The following is a 17,903-nucleotide window of genomic DNA, read 5'->3' as shown; positions in this document are numbered from 1 at the left end:
AATTTAGTTCTCGAAATTCAGGTTCTTTCTCTCCCAAACATATAATCACATGCTAAGTACTGATTACATGTTTGGTATGTTGGCCGAACAATATTGAGTAGAATAAATGGCGAAATTTTGTTTCGTGTATTATCCTATGCAATACTATTCTAATACCGCATGCCAAACATGCATTGAATTCAAGAATTGCTTAATGGGTGCTCTATTACATCTTACAGGCAACTATTCCATCAACCTTCAAGAGACCGGCTCATGTGCCAATGTGGAGGGGAGCCAAGGTTGCCTATTTCTTCATTGCCATTTGCATATTCCCGGTTGCCATTGGAGGTTATTGGGCCTACGGAAATCTCGTAAGTCTAAAACTCGACCAATTTCCTTGATGTCCTAGAATCATAATGAGCATATATGTAATCTAGATGTTCAAAGCAGAGGATACTCTAGATGTTTGCTTTTAATAAATAATTCAACATACGCTTCACGTTAACTTATCTTCCATTTTGTTGCATCATGTATGCTTAACATGTTTTTTTTCTTATCTCTTCGCTCAGATGCCTTCTGGAGGAATGCTTAATGCATTATTTGCATTTCACAGTCGCGATATTCCAAGAGGACTTCTTGCTATGACATTTCTTCTTGTCGTTTTTAACTGCTTGAGCAGTTTCCAGATATATTCAATGCCTGTGTTCGACAGTTTTGAAGCCGGCTACACCAGCAGGACGAACCGGCCTTGCTCAATTTTTGTGCGTTCTGGCTTCAGAGTATTTTATGGGTTCATCTCCTTGTTGATAGGTGTTGCACTTCCATTCCTCTCGAGCCTTGCTGGTTTATTAGGAGGACTCACTCTTCCAGTTACCTTCGCTTACCCATGCTTCATGTGGGTTCTCATTAAAAAGCCAACAAAATACACCTTCAATTGGTATTTCAACTGGATCCTTGGTTGGTTGGGTATTGCTTTTAGCTTGGCCTTCTCCATTGGGGGTATTTGGAGTATTGTGAACACTGGGCTTAAGCTGAAATTCTTTAAGCCTAACTAAGAATGAAGTGAAGCACACCATTTCAGATGTACTTTTTCTACTATGGAATCTTAATTTAGCAGATATTATCTTATGAGTTTGATCATAGCTATATTGCTAGCGTGCATTTCTGAATTGATACATAAAATCTGAAACTTGTTTATAAATTTGTAATCCATAGTCCCATATCATTTTCCATTTACTTTACGAAGTGGCGTGGACTCAAGTTACTGATTTTGTCTTTACCTAGTACTCAGCATTAGGAATTAATATAGCATCAAAGCATAGAAATATCTTTACCTAGTATCCAAATTTAATGGATCGAGAAACACGAAGAATAATCATGTTGATAATGTATCATAAATACAAAAATTTCAACATAAGAAAGCTTTTCGGGGCAAATTACGGGATTAATAAGATTTTTGGAGCAGAAGTCACCATGAGTTTCTAGTAAGTATTATGCCCTATGTCCAATCAATTTTGGATATAAATACTTTTGATGTATTATTAATACAATTTAATGGCAGATCTATTATTTAATTAATAGACACTTAAATAAATAATAGAGTCCATAGATTCAAATTTTCGTAATTTGTTAATCACAAGGAGTTGTGATTGTGAGATACAAATTATATCTGATTGAATCTTAAATCATCCGTGGTCGTAAGTAATAATGAGATACGAATATCGTTATTACGGATAGACCATCACGTGTGACATTTCTTAGTTGTGAAGTAAGTAGTTGATCTCACAAGCTGAAGTGTGGTGACACTTAAATTAACACGTGGATGTTTTGTTATAAAATAAAACATTGGAGGCCCGTCGAGAGATTCCACATGGATAACTATCTGAGTGTCAGTTGTTAATCTCTAACGTTCGGTAGTGGAATTGGTCATTTGATTTGAGGTCGTCATAATACCTTATATGAGGACAGTAATACTTTGGCGGTGTTGAATGTTGCTCTGCAAAGGGCCGTCAATACGACATCGTTCGGGTACGTCAAGAATCGTATGAAGGTTGTGATTGATCAATAAATAATTCGTCACTCTTAGATAGTAGGAGATTATGATCTGCGTTTCATTCAATTAAGTCGATGATGAAATCCTTGGCCAAGGTATACTCATAAGTCGAAAAGAAATTTTCGACTTATATTGATTTAATAGTGGAGTGAAAGATATGATCGATAATCAGGATTGACACAATTCCATATCTCGTAATTGATCGAATCATATTGACGAAAGGATTATATTTTCACGATAAGCAAACGAGTTTGATTTTGTCATACCATGCGACATTCCCCGTCACATGTATTGCCCTGACACATTGCTAGATGTCAATTTGGAACGGCTAGTCTGGCCTGGTCCGGTCCAATATTTAGGCATCGTGATCGGGAACCTAATGGGTGGCACACAAAAGATAATTAAAAGATTGCAATTTGTCAATTAATTAACTTAACAATTATTGGATAAATTAATTAATTGGTTTAGTTATTTATAGGTCCGAATTAATTAATTGGATTAATTAATTCACTGATCGGATTTAATTAAATGGATTAATTAAATATTGGACCGGACCAGGCCAGACCCGTTTGAGCTTATATAAATACATGGCTAGAGTTTTCAATTCATATGTTTTTTTTTCTCATAATCATTCTTGCTAGCACAAGAGATAAAAACCCTGGTAACTGCAATCTTGTTCTCTGTGTGGATCATCGTCGGAGGCTGGACAATTGAATAGTTGTGGGTAGCGAATCAAGATTGCTGAAACGATAAGAAAAGCAAAAGGTTTGCAGAATTCTTCAAAAGTACAATCTTTATCACGATTTCTATTTAAACACAAAGGGATCCTCAGTGGGAATCGAAATAATTTTAATTTTTCGCTGTGCATGTATAAGTAAATTCCCAACATTTCTAGGACTAGGAAAATTCTGAAGGTAAAGCATATCATGCTACATTTGAAGCCAGGGGCTTGCAACCAGGAAATGGGCTTATTTATTATGGTCCCGTTTGGTACACATTAATGTAAAAATGAGAATGACAAATATAGTTGTTACGGGTCCCACACAAGAGATAGAAAATCAAATATGGTGGATTGATATGATGGATAATGATTATATTTTTCATTTTAATGGACAAATAATGAAAAAAAACGGGGGCTATTTATTGAAAAGGGGGAGTGGGGGGGTTTTTTTGTGGGTTGGGGGTTGGTGGGGGATTGGTCCACTCCGAAAAGATACAATGAGCCACAGCTTCAAACTACTGGACATGTAAAACTTTTGAAAATTTACAAGCATGCTAAAGAGGGTATGGCCGAATTTCTGATAAATAAAAGGGATTCAATTAGACAAACCATGACTTTGAACACGACAGTTACAATCTTTCTTTGTCAATTCTTGGCTTTAAGATTGCTTGCATTGGATGAAGTTTGCGAGTAGTAAGCCCAAGAGTGTCAACATTTTCTTGTTCTCCCTCCTTCAGTTTCCATTCGAACTCTTGAACTAATCTCCCAATGGCTATACAAGAAATCAACATTGCCTGGAGAGAGCCTGCACATACCCTCTTTCCAGCTCCAAAAGCCATTGTCTTGTGCATATCCATTGGATCATATTTCTCATTGAGAAATCTTTCAGGCTGCCACTGTTCAGGACACTCCCACAATTTTTTGTCCATGTTGCACCCAAAAATATTTATACAAATCTGCACATTGCACAACATTGTCTGCAGTTGGACTCCAATAGAAAATTCTAAATGTTAGAGGTTAGAGGAAGAGTGATAACCTCGGTTTCAGCTGGAATGTAGTATCCTCCTACTTGTGTATCGTCATGAACATATCTAAGAGGAACTATAGGAGCAGGACTGTACTTTCTCAAAGTTTCATGAAATACAGCAGACAAGTATGGAAGTTGGATTAACTTTTCCTCTGTGATTTTTTCGAATCCACAGACATTTTTAATCTCCATATAAAGACGATCCTGTTTTATTAAGAAGGAATCGCTATTAGATAGGTTGTAAATAAACCAAATCAATGGTATACAGGCACATTGCATGAGGGTGAATCAAACCACCTGTCTCTCTGGATCTTTTGCAAGTTCATACATGGCCCATTCTGTGGTGAGAAAAGTGGTGTCTGATGTTTCGATTATGGCTTCCCATAGCAGCATAAGTATTTGTTGCTCGGATAGCATTTTTGCTTTGGATAACAAGTAGTCAATGTAGCAGTTGAGTTCCTGATATACATTTTAATCCTGAATTATCTCATTTCAGTTCAAACATAGGTTTAAAGTAAAAGTGAACTATACATAGAATCGTGAGATAACTAAAAATGTTCGTTCCAATGAAGAGATAAATGTACCTTGCCGCAATCAATTCGTCTCCTCTGCTCATTAATGAGAACCTTCATCACAGCTGTCCTACGGAAACACATCCGCTGAATTTTATTTTCGAAGCTTTTGTTGGGAATCCACCTCAGGTACGGAAAAAAATCTCTCCAATCTACCTCAATAGCACCCTCCATTTGATCATGCACTAATATCTTCATTATCTCTCCCTTTGACAGGGTCATTCCAAGTTCCTCAACATAAACCGACTCAATATCCTTTCCAAGAGCCTGCATACCGCATAAAATGCTTTAAATATTATCAATTGCACTCCGATTACAAGAATTGTTTATGGCCTTAGGTAGATGTGAACAGACATACTTCTTTCAATGCCAATCCAAAAAGCTCAGGCTCGAATATCTTCCTAAGGTATACAGGTTGAAGAGGATCCTTCTCTACATGAGCATGCAATTGTTCAGAAATGTTCATTATCATGGTATCCCTGTGAACACGATGCTGTTTCTGGAAGAATCAGCAAAAACAGTGTTAATAGTGCAGTAACATTTGCAGTAAATAATCAAGCTTCGATCAGAAAAATCTGTGATTTGAACCTGTGCATTAGGTCCCAATGTACTTGTGAGTATATGCCGTTTTACTGTCTTGTGAAATTCACCATAATCACTCATTGCAACCATATTTTTATCAGAAGTGAGTCTCTTTAGCGCGTTCGATAGCTTTCTTGTTGAGATGGACGAGAATCTTGTCACCATAGCCTAAAACAAACCAAAGGAATATAACTTAGCGAGCATAACTTTACAGAAAAAAAGGAAGACGGAATTTTTTTTATCATCCTTTGAATGATAGAATAGAAGTTAACAATATTCAGAAGAAAGCAAATATTGATTCAATTATACCATAAATGCACAATCAATTCTTCCTATTAGTTCCCAAAATCTCCAAAATTTCTTTCCCCCATTTCATAGAAATAATAGTCAAGAGCTTTGTTACCTCCTTAGCAACATCATTGGAGTTGAGTACAACTATGGAGTTGTAACCTGTTCTAATGGAATAGACAGGACCATATTCCTCGGCCCATTTGGTAAAAGTCTTGTAAGGTTTCTTCTCTTTTAATTGCAGCAAATTTCCAATCAATGGAAGCCCTGGCACCTCTGCATTCAATACAATATTTCTCAGTTATACTCATAAAACATAAGCCTTGTTTTTTACTGCCCATTTTTTTTGGATAATTAAGGAATACACGAATGATAGACAATGATCTCTAGATCTGATCATCACTTTGAGTCATGTGCTCAAATCATTAAACGTTCAAAATCAAACATTTTCCAAATCATAACCATTTAATAAGCATAATCCAGTACTTTTCGTCAACAACCGGATCAAGAGAAAACCAATACTGACAGCAAAGCGAGTTAACGAAAGCACCTGGTGGAGAAGGGAGGCCTGAAGATCTCCTCTTATGATCACTCACATATCCTCGAATGAACAACAAAGTGAGGACGACAAGAACAACAGCTGTAATTGCAGTCCCCAAAGGCAGTGCTTCAAGATTCAGAATTGCATCCATTTGCCCCATTTTCTAATTCCTATGAAATCTAAAAATTCAAAACGGGACCTTTCAACTTTATATAAACTTGTAAGAAAGAGAACTACAGGCATCATAATCAAAATTTCACTACCCAGAATGTGAATTAAATTCGAAAACAAAGAATACTAAATTAGCATATTACTGAGCAATTTTTCCGTTACAGCAAGCATGAACTCCATTAGATTTACACGCAGAATATGAAATTATGTGAAGATTTGTGTTACCTGTGTCTGTGGAAGGTGGAAATAAATTATCGAGTTAATAATAGGATGAAGGATCTTGGAGCCATCAATTGCATTTGAGTTTCTTATAGACATGGGAAATGGTATACTGTTGTCTGTTGATGCTTTTGTCTCTTCACGTGGCCCCTCAGACGATACTCATTTGGACAGTAGTTATTAACATTACCCGTTTGTTCAGAATATCAAATTATAATTGGCGATTTTAGTTGGAATAATCACTGATGTATCAATATAACATCAGTTTAGTGATATTAAATTATATATTAATTGGAATAACATAAATTTACATATCATATAATATCACATAAATCGGTATAATAGCTCCTTAAATGACATGTAATTTCACATTTAATTGAACATATCACATAATGCTACATACATTAGTGTTTAATATCATTATTTTATAATTAATTATCCTTTAATAATCATAATCATGCCACTGAATTGGGTATCTTGACCCAAATTGAAAGATAATGTTATCGAGCATCAGTGGTGTTTGAGCACCAATTTAAGTGATCACACTTTATAAGTTCAATTAAATGAATTACGTAATGATTTAATTAAGCACCCGTTTGATCCCCATTTTTTGGTAATGGAAATGTGAGGAATGGTGTTTTTTTTTTTTTAAATGAGTGGTTGAAAAAGAATAAAAAAATTTTGATTGACGTGTAATATTATTTTATGAAAGATTGTGTGGTTGAAAATAAGAGAGAGAAAAATAGAATGTAATGAAATTTAATTTAATGGGGACCAAAAGAGGACTAAATATATCAGTTAATGTCACAGTTATCAATTATCATTAAAATCAGGACTGTTGAATAGCATTGGTAAAATTATGAGAGGTTGGGAAGAAAGCTTGGCTTTGTTGTACCAATTCCAAAGGATGTATCATTTGTCCTTAGTGGGTTCCATTCAAAAGATCAATAAATTTCCATTTCTTAGATTCATGGCCTCAATTTAATTCAGTGAGATCTTTCATTCACATTTTTTTCCCACCAAGAACGTGGATCCAACCAGCTGGACCTTTTTCCTTTATAACTAGGAAAGACATGTGCATGATTTTATTTTATTTTTCCTTTTTGGCAATGTTTTATATTGGAAAGCCTTGTGCTATAACTTTGCAATTAAAAGTTCACGATCTAATTAGAAATTATTACATAAGTTCACAATGTGCTCATAGTAACCTCTTAAACTAATATACTAATTGTTACTATTATTTTTTCTTATTCGTAAATATGAATTAAGGTTCTACACTAGAAAGTGAGCTAATGTATTACTTCTCAATAATAAGGCCGTATATTGTATAATTCGACTTTTTTAGCAAAAAATCGTTGACAAAGATTTAAATATAACTTATAGGAACCTTATCTTACTTCTCAATAATAAGGCCGTATATTGTATAATTTGACTTTTTTAGCAAAAAATTGTTGACAGAGATTTAAATATAACTTATTGGAACCTTTTAAAATAAGATCTAGATCTTTTACGAAACTTTATATATTGGATGTGAAATAAGATTGCACACTTTAAAAGTGAAATCTCACTTTTCTAGTTAGATTGTCACACAATATATAATTTGCTACTACAATAAAATTCTTAAAAAAACTAAAATTCAGAAATTCAAAACTTTAAAATTTGATAAATTCTGAAAAATAAGAAAATAAAAATTTTGAAAAATAAATCTAAAATTCTAAAAGAAATAAATCCTGAAAATCTGAAAAAAATATAATCCTAAAGATTCTAAAAAATAAAAATACAAAAATTTCAAAAAATATATTTAAATGAGCAAAGAAAAAATCTATAGTCCACGTCGTTAAATTTTATTTTATATGTTCTACGTTTTGCCAAGTAAATCTTTTAATTGATTAAGGTTTTCATATCTAGATGAGTTTTTAATAATTCAAAACTGAAAATTAAAATTAAAACACAAATCAAACGAATCCTTAATTTTTTTTAAAATGATGAAACGATTAGAATTTTTTATATTTACTGAGCCCCAATTTGATGGTCATTATAATTATAAAGAAAAATTGGGGGAAAAATGATATTTTGAATATTGATTTTTTTAAGAATGTCTGATTGAAAAATTGAAATTTTTTGAATTTATGTATAGAATATTCTTGTTGTATAAATATATAGTTGAAAATAAATATAAGAAATAAAGAATTTTAATTGGCCACCTTTTTTTCCTCAGAAATAATGGCATTACTTACGAAAAGAAAAATGAATACGAAGTGGCATACTCAGGGTTGTATCATTTCATAAATGCCTACCTCGTGGAGTTCGTCAACCCCCATCAGACCCATACCTTTTCAATCTCCGAAAAAGCTCTCCCTCACGGGATTTTAGCTCTCCGGTACTAGTCTACAGAACAGTAAGAACTTGGACCCATAAAAAATTCTGAAAGTTGTGAAACTGGTCTTCTTTCTTTCTTTAACGGTAAGTCTGAAACTCCTTTTGACTTATAATTTTCTTATGGATTTTAGGTTTGTAGGAAAATGGCGAATGGTTGCATGGATTGCCGGCGCAGAGAGGAAGATATGTACTGGTCTCATTTCCAAACGGTCCAATTCTGTCAAATTCTTTCTGGGCAATTTGATCAGAAGCTTGTAAGTCTAGAGTCTTCTTCTTCTTCCTTGTGTACGTGTGATTTTGTCTGTTTATATGTTTTGCAGTATGTATTTTGAGAAAGAGAAAAAGTATAAATTAAATCATGATGCATGTTATATATCTCAGTCTTTTAATTTTTGTATTGGGATTCTTTGATTTTTAGTGAGTTGTCCAGTTAAAAAATAACATTATTATAACATTTAAAATGCTGTCTTAAATATTTTTATTTTTCTGGGATAATTTCCTAAAATACCTTTTAGCCTAAAAGGTATTTTTTCCGAAGCTTGAGGTGGACAAAATTTCGTGTGTGAACTCATTATTCTGTTAGCTAGAATGATAGCTAGGGACAGACGAGTGCGAAGCTGGGTAACTAAATTTTGATTATTGAAAGTGTAAGGACCATTTGCAAGCAACACAAAGTTCAAAAACCAACAAGGTTTATAACCTATCCTTATAAACAAAAAGTTAGAACTTTAGGACATTTTCACGCTGCACATTTTGACAACTTTGAAAAGTCCCTCTTGTACACGTTCGGGTCTATTTTAGATTGAATAAGGGATTACGTGAACATTTGATCATCGAAACTGTTTATGAACCTGAAATGTATAATAACAAGTTGGAAGATTATATAGTTGAAGAAGACTTCATAAGTATTTAGTTTGGCTTTTGAGTTAGGACTCTAATGCATACTTAATTGTTTAGATGAGAGACGGCCTATGCAAACCTAATATATATATATATATATATATATATATATATATATATATAATGGCAATGGGGAGTGAAATATTTTTTAGCAGGAATCTCTTGTAGTTTTCTTCGTGGCTCTTTTTTGTATACTCCCGCTTGAATATACTTCCTAATTTTAATGGAACTATGACATTGAAATGGAAGATCTTTCTTATAATAAATTACGTTAATTCTATGACTCTATGTATGTACAGAGCAAATTATATATTATGTGAATCTGCCAACAAACATTAGTATCTTGCCCAAGGTTTATAGGAAGTATGAAATATGAGATTTAAACATTAGTATCTTGTACAACGTTCATAGGAAGTATGAAACATGAGATTTAAACATTAGTATCTTGTACAAAGTTCATAGGAAGTATGAAACATGAGATTTTTTGTATTGGACACACCGTACTTTTTCTATCGGGTTTTGAAAACATATGGAAAATGAGGCATGTTTAGTGTGACTATTCACCCTTGAGCACATTGGCTGTTTATTTGAGTTGATTCAATCCTGCTGTTTGTTAATTCAATGGATCATTCATGTTTTGCAGCATAGTACAGTATTTCAAAAATTTATATCGTGAATGTAAACCCAGTCATAACTTCGATAAGAATGCAGGCTATACCGAAAAAGTTCACTAACAATGTGAGAGAGAAGTTAGCTGGAACTGTAACTCTGAAAGGTCCAAGTGGGCATATTTGGGATGTAGGATTGACCACAAATGGTGATACATCCGTTCTCAGACAGGGATGGAAAGCTTTTATCGAAGATCATTTTCTAGAGGAGAATGATATTTTGATATTTAAATATAACGGAAATTCAAGCTTTGATGTTTCGATGTTTGACCAGAGTAGTTTGTGTGAGAAAGAAGCTTCATATTTTGTGAAAAAATGTGAACATACAGAAATTGAATTGGGCTGTAAGAGAAAGAGAAACACGCCAAGAAGGACTGAAGATACTGATGATCTTTTCAATGAGTCTTCCGATGATGTTGTTGAATACCATCCAGTAAAAAAACCTAGAAATGATGCTGCAAAAACACCGATGTCATCAAGACTTGCTACTCGAACTAATGCAAAGCTGCTGAGAGGAAAAAAGAGTAAGTTTTACCAAGATTCCATTTTGTTACTTTTAAGAAAGATTGTCACTTAAGTGACAAAAGCTTCATATTCTTAATGGTCAGACTCATTTGATGTAGAGGTAAAACGAGGTTCTAGCAATAGTTATGGATATCAATTGCAGCTAACATCTCTTAGAAGGGCAGTAACTGAAGAGGAAAAGGAGACGGCAAAAGAAAAGGCGAAGGCACATGCAGCATCATTGGAAAACAGTTTTATTTTAGTAATGCGACCGACACATGTCTACAAAGGATTCTTGATGGTAACATACAGTATGCTAATAAACATTTAAATTGGAAGGGTTAAATACGCTCATTATCACTATACATAATTTAATGTTGTTCATTGAATTGTAACATTTGTCATGATTTGGTCATTCTTCCTACATATGATTAACAGAAACGATGGCTTAACCGTCTATTTATTTGCCAACTAGACGGCCAAAAAAACTTTCCATTTGTCAAAACTATTAACATTGATGAATGACCAAATTATAACAATGGGTCAAGTTCAGCAATTTAACTGAAACTTTGTTTAAGGAGATCAAACTGTAAAAAACTGGTCTTTAGTGATCAATAAAGGTTTAACCTGTCTTTGAGTTTTCAGTTTCTCTCATCCTTTTCTTTGTTTTAGTAATATGCTTACTTTTCTTGATGGGGCGAATGATGGGAGGAGAATCGAAGAAATAGAATTTTATTACAACTATTATCATGGGACATTTGATGCAGTGTATCCCTTCTGAGTGGTCTAGAGTACATCTCCCTCAGAAAACTCAACAGGTTGTTATCCGCCTTAATGAGAAATCATGGAAGGCCAAATATCATCGGACAGGTTTTGGTGGCAGACTGATTAGTGGTTGGAAGAACTTTGTTCTCGACAATTTCTTAGAAGAATTTGATGTGTGCTTGTTCCATCTAGCCAGTAGAATAAATGATGGCGTCATTCTTGACGTAAGCATTTTCCGAGTTGTAGAGGATGTGATTCCACCATCACGTGTTCCCCGGGCATCTCAAGGTCGTGTTGTTCGTGGGAGGCTGACCAAGACTCTGAGAAACAGAGCGAATGAAGCTGATGATGAATGACTTTGGCATCTCTGAATCATATTTTGGTATAGCTAGCTGGTTTTGGAATGACATTCAAGTGTCTAATGTTTTGCTTCATGTTGGAGAAGTCCTTGCTTTCTTTTGGACTGGGTTACTCTGGAGCTTTTTATTAAGTGCTAACTTGTTTTGTATTAGTTGTGGTCTCTGGGATGTGCCTGGTAGTGCTAACTTATCAAAAATGTAACAAAAAATAGAATTTCCTCTAATTTATATTGGAGGTTAAATTACAAGTTTTGTCTTCATTCCCCCTTTGCACACCTCTATTTTCTTTTCGGGTAACATTTAGAGCCTGTTTTGGAGTTATTTTTTCTCCAAAAAATTGGTGTTTTGATCGTTATTTCACTATTCTAACTCATTATATTTGATTTCTTCTCTCACACGTGAACCTAACTTTTCTTCTAACGATCAAAAAATCAATTTTCAAAATCACTTTCAAATAGACTCTTAATACGGCATTACATTAATTAATGTAGCATGTCCTTAATATGTCCATTTAGGCCGTTAAGGAAAGTGAGGTATATATGAATTTTTTAGCAAGGGTATTTTTGTCAAAGCAACTAAAAATGAAAAATACAAAATGAGAGAAAAGAGAAGATAATTATATTCACATCACAATTTTTTTCTTGCACTTAAGATTAAAAACTCTTTGATCATTACAACACTTATGTTCCTAACAATTTTTATGTCATTTTTATTCTCAAATTTTTTTTTTTTTAACACATTTTATATTTGATAACAATTTTATGTTCAAAAGTTTGTTAAAATGGCATAAAAATATATATTTTTCATCATATTTTTTAAAAATAAATAAATAAATAAATGTGCAAAAAAATATTTTTTATATTAATTTGAAGTATGAAAATAAAATATTTTGATATAAATATAAGAGTTTGACAAAAAAATGTGTATATGCCTATGTTTTCTAGTGTATAGTTAAAAAAAAATGCATTTTGAAGACGGTGCAAAGAAAACTAAAGAAAAGAGATTTACAAAATAAAATCGTCTTCAATTTCTCTATGCATGTAAGCATCTGTATATTTGTGTGTGATTTTGTTTACAGTTTTATTTGTACCATTTTTTTATGAACAAAGAAGGGTTTAGGAAACAGCATAAAGAGATGCACAAAACAACAAATCAGTGGCCATGGTGAATGTTTCTTATATATCCGGAGATTAAGAAGTTTTATTCACGAGAATCTGCACCATTTGTTAAGGCCCTTTCAGTTCCACCTCAATTCCATTTGGCCCAATTTGGATGACAACCATTCCTGAATCTACAGATAAACCAACATACTGTCCCCCCGTCCAGCTCAGCCCCTCCTGCACCTCGAGTCATACCCCGCTCCAACTACATTTCCAGCCACCTGGTATCTCCCCTCCTGTTGCTGTTTTTTTAAATGGGATTGTTCCAATTGTTTCATGAGTTTGTTTAAGAAGATGAAAGAGTTAAGAAAGACGGGGTTGATTGATGTCAATTTGACTCAGTGAGGGTCGATTTCTTACAGGAACAGGCGTATTTATAAAAGGGATTTATAAGTCATTTGATATCAAAACAGTGCTTTGTAAACAAAAAATTCAAATGTAGGATTATTTTTCACTGTGCACATTTTGACACGTCCACTTTGGAAAAACTCCTCTTTTACCCGTTCGAAACTCCTAGCTTGAATGATGAAATGAGTTCTAAATGACCATTTGGTTGTGGAAATTGCTGGTGAATGTGGAATGTATAACACCAAATTGAAAGATTATAAGCTGGTATTCAGTTTGGCTTTTGAGTATGGTCCATTGAGGGTATCTAATTGTGTAGACAGAACACGGGACCTAAGCTTGCACATGTTGGCTACTGGCTTGACCCTGATCCTCTTTGTCCCATCTGGTTGATAGTAAAGCATTTTTAAGAGATATGTAGGTTATTCAAATGAGAATGACTGTAAATAGGCAATCTTATTTTTGTTCTAGGATAAGTAAAGCATGTGAATTTTGACTTCTGGCAGACAAATCCTACTTCAAAAAGTTAAAATCCATTTCCCGTAAATTGATCCATCTCCTAAGAAAAATCTGTTCCAAAAGAGTTATTGGAGACATTGAGGAAAGCCACTAATATTCACCTAACATACGATTGTATATGATTTAGCTCTTCATCAAATTTTTGTAAGTTGCTAGAAGATTTGGTCCCTCGTGTGCAACATTCTGGAACAATAATCCCAATATTATATATGATATAAGGGGCTTGGCTTCAGCAGCGGTGGCAGCCACCATCCACTCCGCATGCATAAATTCCACATTATTTTTTATTCCACCTTCTAAAGTCTCTTGGACTTTACAATTATTTGATCTTGAATGCATAAACCTTTAACTTAAATAAATTCTGTTTTCCGTTCAATTTAATTCAAAATGCACAAGGCAGGCATAAATTGTAATGTGCAAAGGAATCTTATAATAATAATCAAGTTTGGGAGTTGCAAAACCTTTCGATGTTAGACGTTAGTTTGGGGTTTGATGCAATATTTTTAATGGAATGCAGAAAAGAGGACAAAGTTTCTGAGTGCATTTTTAGGATCTACATGTATCCACAATAGTTGACTAATTATTTGGAATTTAATCCTGCTGCTTTTTCAATCAATTAATCATTCGTTTGTTGCAGCATAATCTTTCTTTTTCGTTCTCTTTCTGGTACGTTATTTAGATTATATATGTATCAGTGAAAACCCAGGCATAACTTTGATAAATATGCAGGCTATCCCAAAAAAGTTCGCTAACAATGTGAGAGAGAAGTTAGCTGGAACTGTTGCTCTGAGAGGTCCAAGTGGGCACATTTGGGATGTAAGATTGACAACAAATGGGGATACCATTGTTCTCAAAGAGGGTTGGAAGGCGTTTATCGAAGATCATTGCCTAGAGGAAAATGATATTTTGATATTTAAATACAACGGGAATTCAAGATTTGATGTTTCGATGTTTGACCAGGAAAACTTCTGTGAGAAAGAAGCTTCATATTTTGTGACAAAATGTGTACATAAAGAAATTGAATCTGGCCGTAAGAGACCAATAACCATGCCCGAAAGAACTGATGAAAAGATCAACGAACTCTTCAGTGAGTCTTCGGATGATGCCATCGACTCCTGTTCAGATAAAAAACCCAGGAATGATACTGCAAATACGCCAGGCTTAAGAAAAGAAAGGAGAAAAAAAAGTAAGTTTATCTAGATCCCATTTTGTTACTTTATGGAAATATGATGTTACTAAAGAGACAACCTTTGAATTCTTAGTAGCAATACTCTCTTTGATGTAGACGGCAGACGAGGTTCCAGCAGTAGGATTAATACATGTCCCTTGCAGCTGACATCTCGTAGAAGGGCAGTAACTGAAGATGAAAAAAAGAAAGCACTAGAAATGGCAGGTGCAGCATCGTCGGGAAACAGTTTTATGGTCGTTATGCGACCGTCACATGTCTACAATGGATTCTACATGGTAACATGAAATGTACTAATAAGCTTTTAGAAGTTCAATCTCTCTCTCTCCCCCCCCCCCCCCCCCCCCCCCTTCTTCTTTTTTCTATTTATTTAATTATTTATTTGATGCAGTCTATCCCTTATGAGTGGGCAAGGATGCATCTCAGTCGAAAAAGCCAAGATATTGTTCTTCGTGTTAAAGAGAATGCATGGCAGGTCAAATATCATCAAAAAGCTTATAATAATGGCGGATTGTATGGTGGTTGGAAGAATTTTGTTCATGACAACTCCTTAGAAGAATCTGACGTGTGTTTGTTTGATCTAGCCAGTGGACCAAATGACAGCATCGTTTTAGACGTTCAAATTTTTCGAGTTGCAGAGGAAGTGGTTTCACCATCACAAGTTACTCCAGGCAACTCAATGCCGGTTACAGGTGGAGGCCAACCAAGTCTCTCAAGGAACGTGATGAATGGAGGGGACGATGCATGAATTGGGATGCTTTTATTTTGATTATATCTTGATATAACTAGCTGGTTTTGGACTAAGAATTAACCGTTGGCTTTGTGCTGACAATTTCTACTTTCTTTTAGGTTGGTAATTGTGTTACCATTGTGAGCTTCTTCATCAACTTATTTTGTAGTAGTAATAGTTTCTGCATTTGTTCTTTGTTAATGATTTATTTGTTTATTGTACTTATTATTATTATTTTGTGGTCCCCTTCCTGGATGGATATTTGCCATTATTGTCACCTTAAATTCAACAAAACAACCAAATTAGTACATAAATAAATGTCAAATACAGCGATTTCATTTTCCACGTCTCGATATTGAGAACAGAGTCGAATAAATTGAGTAAGTTCACGGAAGGATAACAATAAAAGGCATGCAAATTGAAAAACAGTGAAAAGTCCCTGTGTTATCATTCAAAAATCTACTAAATGACTATTGCAGAGACGAGATATTCTGAAACTGAGGCATTTCGGAAGATGCATGAGCTTCTCAGCTATCTAAAAATTTGGTAAAATAGTTCGTCAGATACGGGTACTAAACCATCACCTATCTGGTCGTCTCCTTTACGATCTTGGTTCCTCAGTTCGATGGTTTCTGACATGCAGCAAATAGCTGCCAGCTGATAAAAGCCATCACCAAAGAAGTGAACAACTCAAAGCCTACTATCTTTGTTAAGTGCCACCCCAAGCCTCGTCTTAGATAGCTGAAAATTACAATAAAACGTTGAAAGATTAGACCCTTTTTTAATTCTCATTCTTCTAAAAATTCATTTCCAACCACACATTCTTCAATAAAATAATATTACACGTAAATTCGAAACTTTTCTTTAATTTTTAACCACACATTTTCCATTAATCTATAATTCAAAATGCATTATTTCCCCTAAAATGGGGATCAAACAAGGGCTAAATATATTTTTCCAGACTATCATGATTTGTTACATGCTCGATCAAAGAAATAGTAACCCAGCATATCCTGAAAAAGCAGTAGCCTTGAATTTAGTTTTACAGGAGCAATGTAGACACATCATCATAGGTAAGACACAGATATGTAGGCAGTTAACAAAATAAAGGAGGCCCTTCCAAAATGAACAGAAACCTATATCATCAAGTATGGTAGACAACTTGACAAGCATACCTTGTGATTGATGGCATTGTTGCAACAATCCCAGCGCATACATATATTATAGGAATCAAAGTCTTGGGTTTATTTTTCCTAAGCCACATCAAGGACCCTAATGCAGCAAGAGATAAACTCAACACCTGAAAAATAGCACACCAAATAATATATCTCATTAAGGACAACGATACAATGAGAAAACAATGTCAAAAATTGTGCAGAACAGCATATACAAAAACTTGAAAGAAAGTAAGCAACTATAGCACATGAAATTAAGCCCCTGTTTGGCCTCCATTACGAGAAAAAATTAATGTGTCGAATAGTGTTTTTTGAAAAATGAGTGGTTGAAAAAGAAGGAAAAAATTTCAATTTACTTGTAATATTATTTTATGGAAGATTGTAAAGTTAAAAATAGGAGAGAGAAAAATGAAATGTAATGTAATAAAAATTAATGGGGCTCAAACAGGGGCTAAATATCTAATGTCACATCTCCAGTGAGATGAATAAAGAAAATGTTGGATGCATAACATGAAAGAAATGTTCCATACCAAATTAGCATTTGCTTCAAGACCCTGAAAAATATAGTCCCAAGTAAATTCTAATCCTCTAGCACCCACCCAAAGAGGTGCTAATCTATGCAGGACAGAATCAGCAAAGGCCCACCCTGTCAACATCGAAATAGAACCTTAAATGTCAAACAGCTAATATTTAACTGATCGAAGAAGACAGTACGGTTATTGTAGCAACCACTGACTTTGCATTTTATGTGGGTCCCAGATGTCAAAAAAAATTAATATGTAAAAGCAGGCCAATAGGAAGAATAGACAGGTTCTCCATGGATTGATTTGTCAAATTTGCCAGCAGATATTTTCCCCATTAACAATAAAATAGGATTCGTAAGCATGATGAAGGTCCCCAATCTGACAGCTACTAGGTGGTTTAAAGGCAGATATTTGGCATGGTAGGCTATAGTGAGAAGATAAAAAACACAACAAAAAATTCGCAGAGAATGAATTGCTCGTGTTTTGGAAGTAGTTTCTTTCTCTGATTGCTTTCATTGATTTCTTAATTTCCTTTA

General features: G+C 34.3%; 5 protein-coding genes across 10 annotated transcripts in view; 3 read left to right on the top strand and 2 right to left on the bottom strand.

The window, feature by feature from the left end:
• LOC111381788 (lysine histidine transporter-like 8) overlaps window positions 1-1,220 on the top strand; it is a 2,778-nt gene extending 1,558 nt beyond the window's left edge. The window contains exons 2-4 of the mRNA XM_023005615.1: window positions 2-21; window positions 219-350; window positions 549-1,220. Coding sequence (XP_022861383.1) covers window positions 2-21; window positions 219-350; window positions 549-1,034 — 638 coding nt within the window. The 3' untranslated portion in view covers window positions 1,035-1,220. The remainder of the gene's footprint in view (window position 1; window positions 22-218; window positions 351-548) is intronic.
• A 1,932-nt stretch (window positions 1,221-3,152) lies between these two features.
• LOC111381791 (ent-kaurene oxidase, chloroplastic-like) lies at window positions 3,153-6,312 on the bottom strand. 2 transcript variants are annotated; one of them, XM_023005618.1, is made up of 9 exons: window positions 6,160-6,312; window positions 5,773-5,942; window positions 5,338-5,498; window positions 4,941-5,102; window positions 4,711-4,851; window positions 4,365-4,619; window positions 4,078-4,239; window positions 3,790-3,984; window positions 3,153-3,709 (listed from the first exon to the last, which is right to left on the bottom strand). In XM_023005618.1, exons 2-9 carry the CDS (start codon window positions 5,921-5,923, stop codon window positions 3,383-3,385), a joined length of 1,554 nt encoding a protein of 517 aa, XP_022861386.1. In that variant the 5' UTR covers window positions 5,924-5,942; window positions 6,160-6,312; the 3' UTR covers window positions 3,153-3,382. The 2 variants fall into 2 exon arrangements, with proteins under 2 accessions (XP_022861386.1, XP_022861387.1); XM_023005619.1 differs by having other exon boundaries at window positions 5,773-5,933; window positions 6,160-6,300.
• A 2,105-nt stretch (window positions 6,313-8,417) lies between these two features.
• LOC111381793 (B3 domain-containing protein REM16-like) lies at window positions 8,418-11,976 on the top strand. 5 transcript variants are annotated; one of them, XM_023005623.1, is made up of 5 exons: window positions 8,418-8,551; window positions 8,672-8,786; window positions 10,144-10,624; window positions 10,709-10,905; window positions 11,372-11,976. In XM_023005623.1, exons 2-5 carry the CDS (start codon window positions 8,676-8,678, stop codon window positions 11,723-11,725), a joined length of 1,143 nt encoding a protein of 380 aa, XP_022861391.1. In that variant the 5' UTR covers window positions 8,418-8,551; window positions 8,672-8,675; the 3' UTR covers window positions 11,726-11,976. The 5 variants fall into 5 exon arrangements, with proteins under 5 accessions (XP_022861391.1, XP_022861392.1, XP_022861393.1 ...); XM_023005624.1 differs by having other exon boundaries at window positions 10,137-10,624; XM_023005625.1 differs by having other exon boundaries at window positions 8,664-8,786; window positions 10,724-10,905.
• A 728-nt stretch (window positions 11,977-12,704) lies between these two features.
• LOC111381790 (B3 domain-containing protein REM16-like) lies at window positions 12,705-15,863 on the top strand. The gene is made up of 4 exons (XM_023005617.1): window positions 12,705-13,112; window positions 14,482-14,938; window positions 15,038-15,216; window positions 15,330-15,863. Exons 2-4 carry the CDS (start codon window positions 14,701-14,703, stop codon window positions 15,684-15,686), a joined length of 774 nt encoding a protein of 257 aa, XP_022861385.1. The 5' UTR covers window positions 12,705-13,112; window positions 14,482-14,700; the 3' UTR covers window positions 15,687-15,863.
• Window positions 15,864-15,982: 119 nt separating this feature from the next.
• Window positions 15,983-17,903, bottom strand: part of LOC111381787 (transmembrane protein 147-like) — an 11,714-nt gene continuing 9,793 nt past the window's right edge. The window contains exons 4-7 of the mRNA XM_023005614.1: window positions 17,684-17,791; window positions 17,374-17,510; window positions 16,844-16,968; window positions 15,983-16,409 (exon numbers count right to left, since the gene is read on the bottom strand). Coding sequence (XP_022861382.1) covers window positions 16,286-16,409; window positions 16,844-16,968; window positions 17,374-17,510; window positions 17,684-17,791 — 494 coding nt within the window. The 3' untranslated portion in view covers window positions 15,983-16,285. The remainder of the gene's footprint in view (window positions 16,410-16,843; window positions 16,969-17,373; window positions 17,511-17,683; window positions 17,792-17,903) is intronic.

Source organism: Olea europaea, unplaced genomic scaffold, assembly GCF_002742605.1.
Source record: "Olea europaea var. sylvestris unplaced genomic scaffold, O_europaea_v1 scaffold2375, whole genome shotgun sequence".
NCBI lineage: Eukaryota > Viridiplantae > Streptophyta > Magnoliopsida > Lamiales > Oleaceae > Olea > Olea europaea.
This window is presented reverse-complemented; position numbering and strand designations above follow the sequence as displayed.

Excerpts from the sequence above, each read along its gene's own strand:
- LOC111381791 (XM_023005618.1), bottom strand. The coding sequence starts at position 5,923 with ATGGGGCAAATGGATGCAATTCTGAATCTTGAAGCACTGCCTTTGGGG. Across the intron at positions 4,620-4,710 it reads TTGGATTGGCATTGAAAGAA|GCTCTTGGAAAGGATATTGA; the intron begins GTATGTCTGTTC and ends TGCGGTATGCAG. Across the intron at positions 3,710-3,789 it reads ACATTCCAGCTGAAACCGAG|ATTTGTATAAATATTTTTGG; the intron begins GTTATCACTCTT and ends TGCAATGTGCAG.
- LOC111381793 (XM_023005623.1), top strand. The coding sequence starts at position 8,676 with ATGGCGAATGGTTGCATGGATTGCCGGCGCAGAGAGGAAGATATGTAC. Across the intron at positions 8,787-10,143 it reads GGCAATTTGATCAGAAGCTT|GCTATACCGAAAAAGTTCAC; the intron begins GTAAGTCTAGAG and ends ATAAGAATGCAG. Across the intron at positions 10,625-10,708 it reads GCTGCTGAGAGGAAAAAAGA|ACTCATTTGATGTAGAGGTA; the intron begins GTAAGTTTTACC and ends CTTAATGGTCAG.
- LOC111381790 (XM_023005617.1), top strand. The coding sequence starts at position 14,701 with ATGTTTGACCAGGAAAACTTCTGTGAGAAAGAAGCTTCATATTTTGTG. Across the intron at positions 14,939-15,037 it reads AAAAGAAAGGAGAAAAAAAA|ACGGCAGACGAGGTTCCAGC; the intron begins GTAAGTTTATCT and ends TCTTTGATGTAG. Across the intron at positions 15,217-15,329 it reads TCTACAATGGATTCTACATG|TCTATCCCTTATGAGTGGGC; the intron begins GTAACATGAAAT and ends TATTTGATGCAG.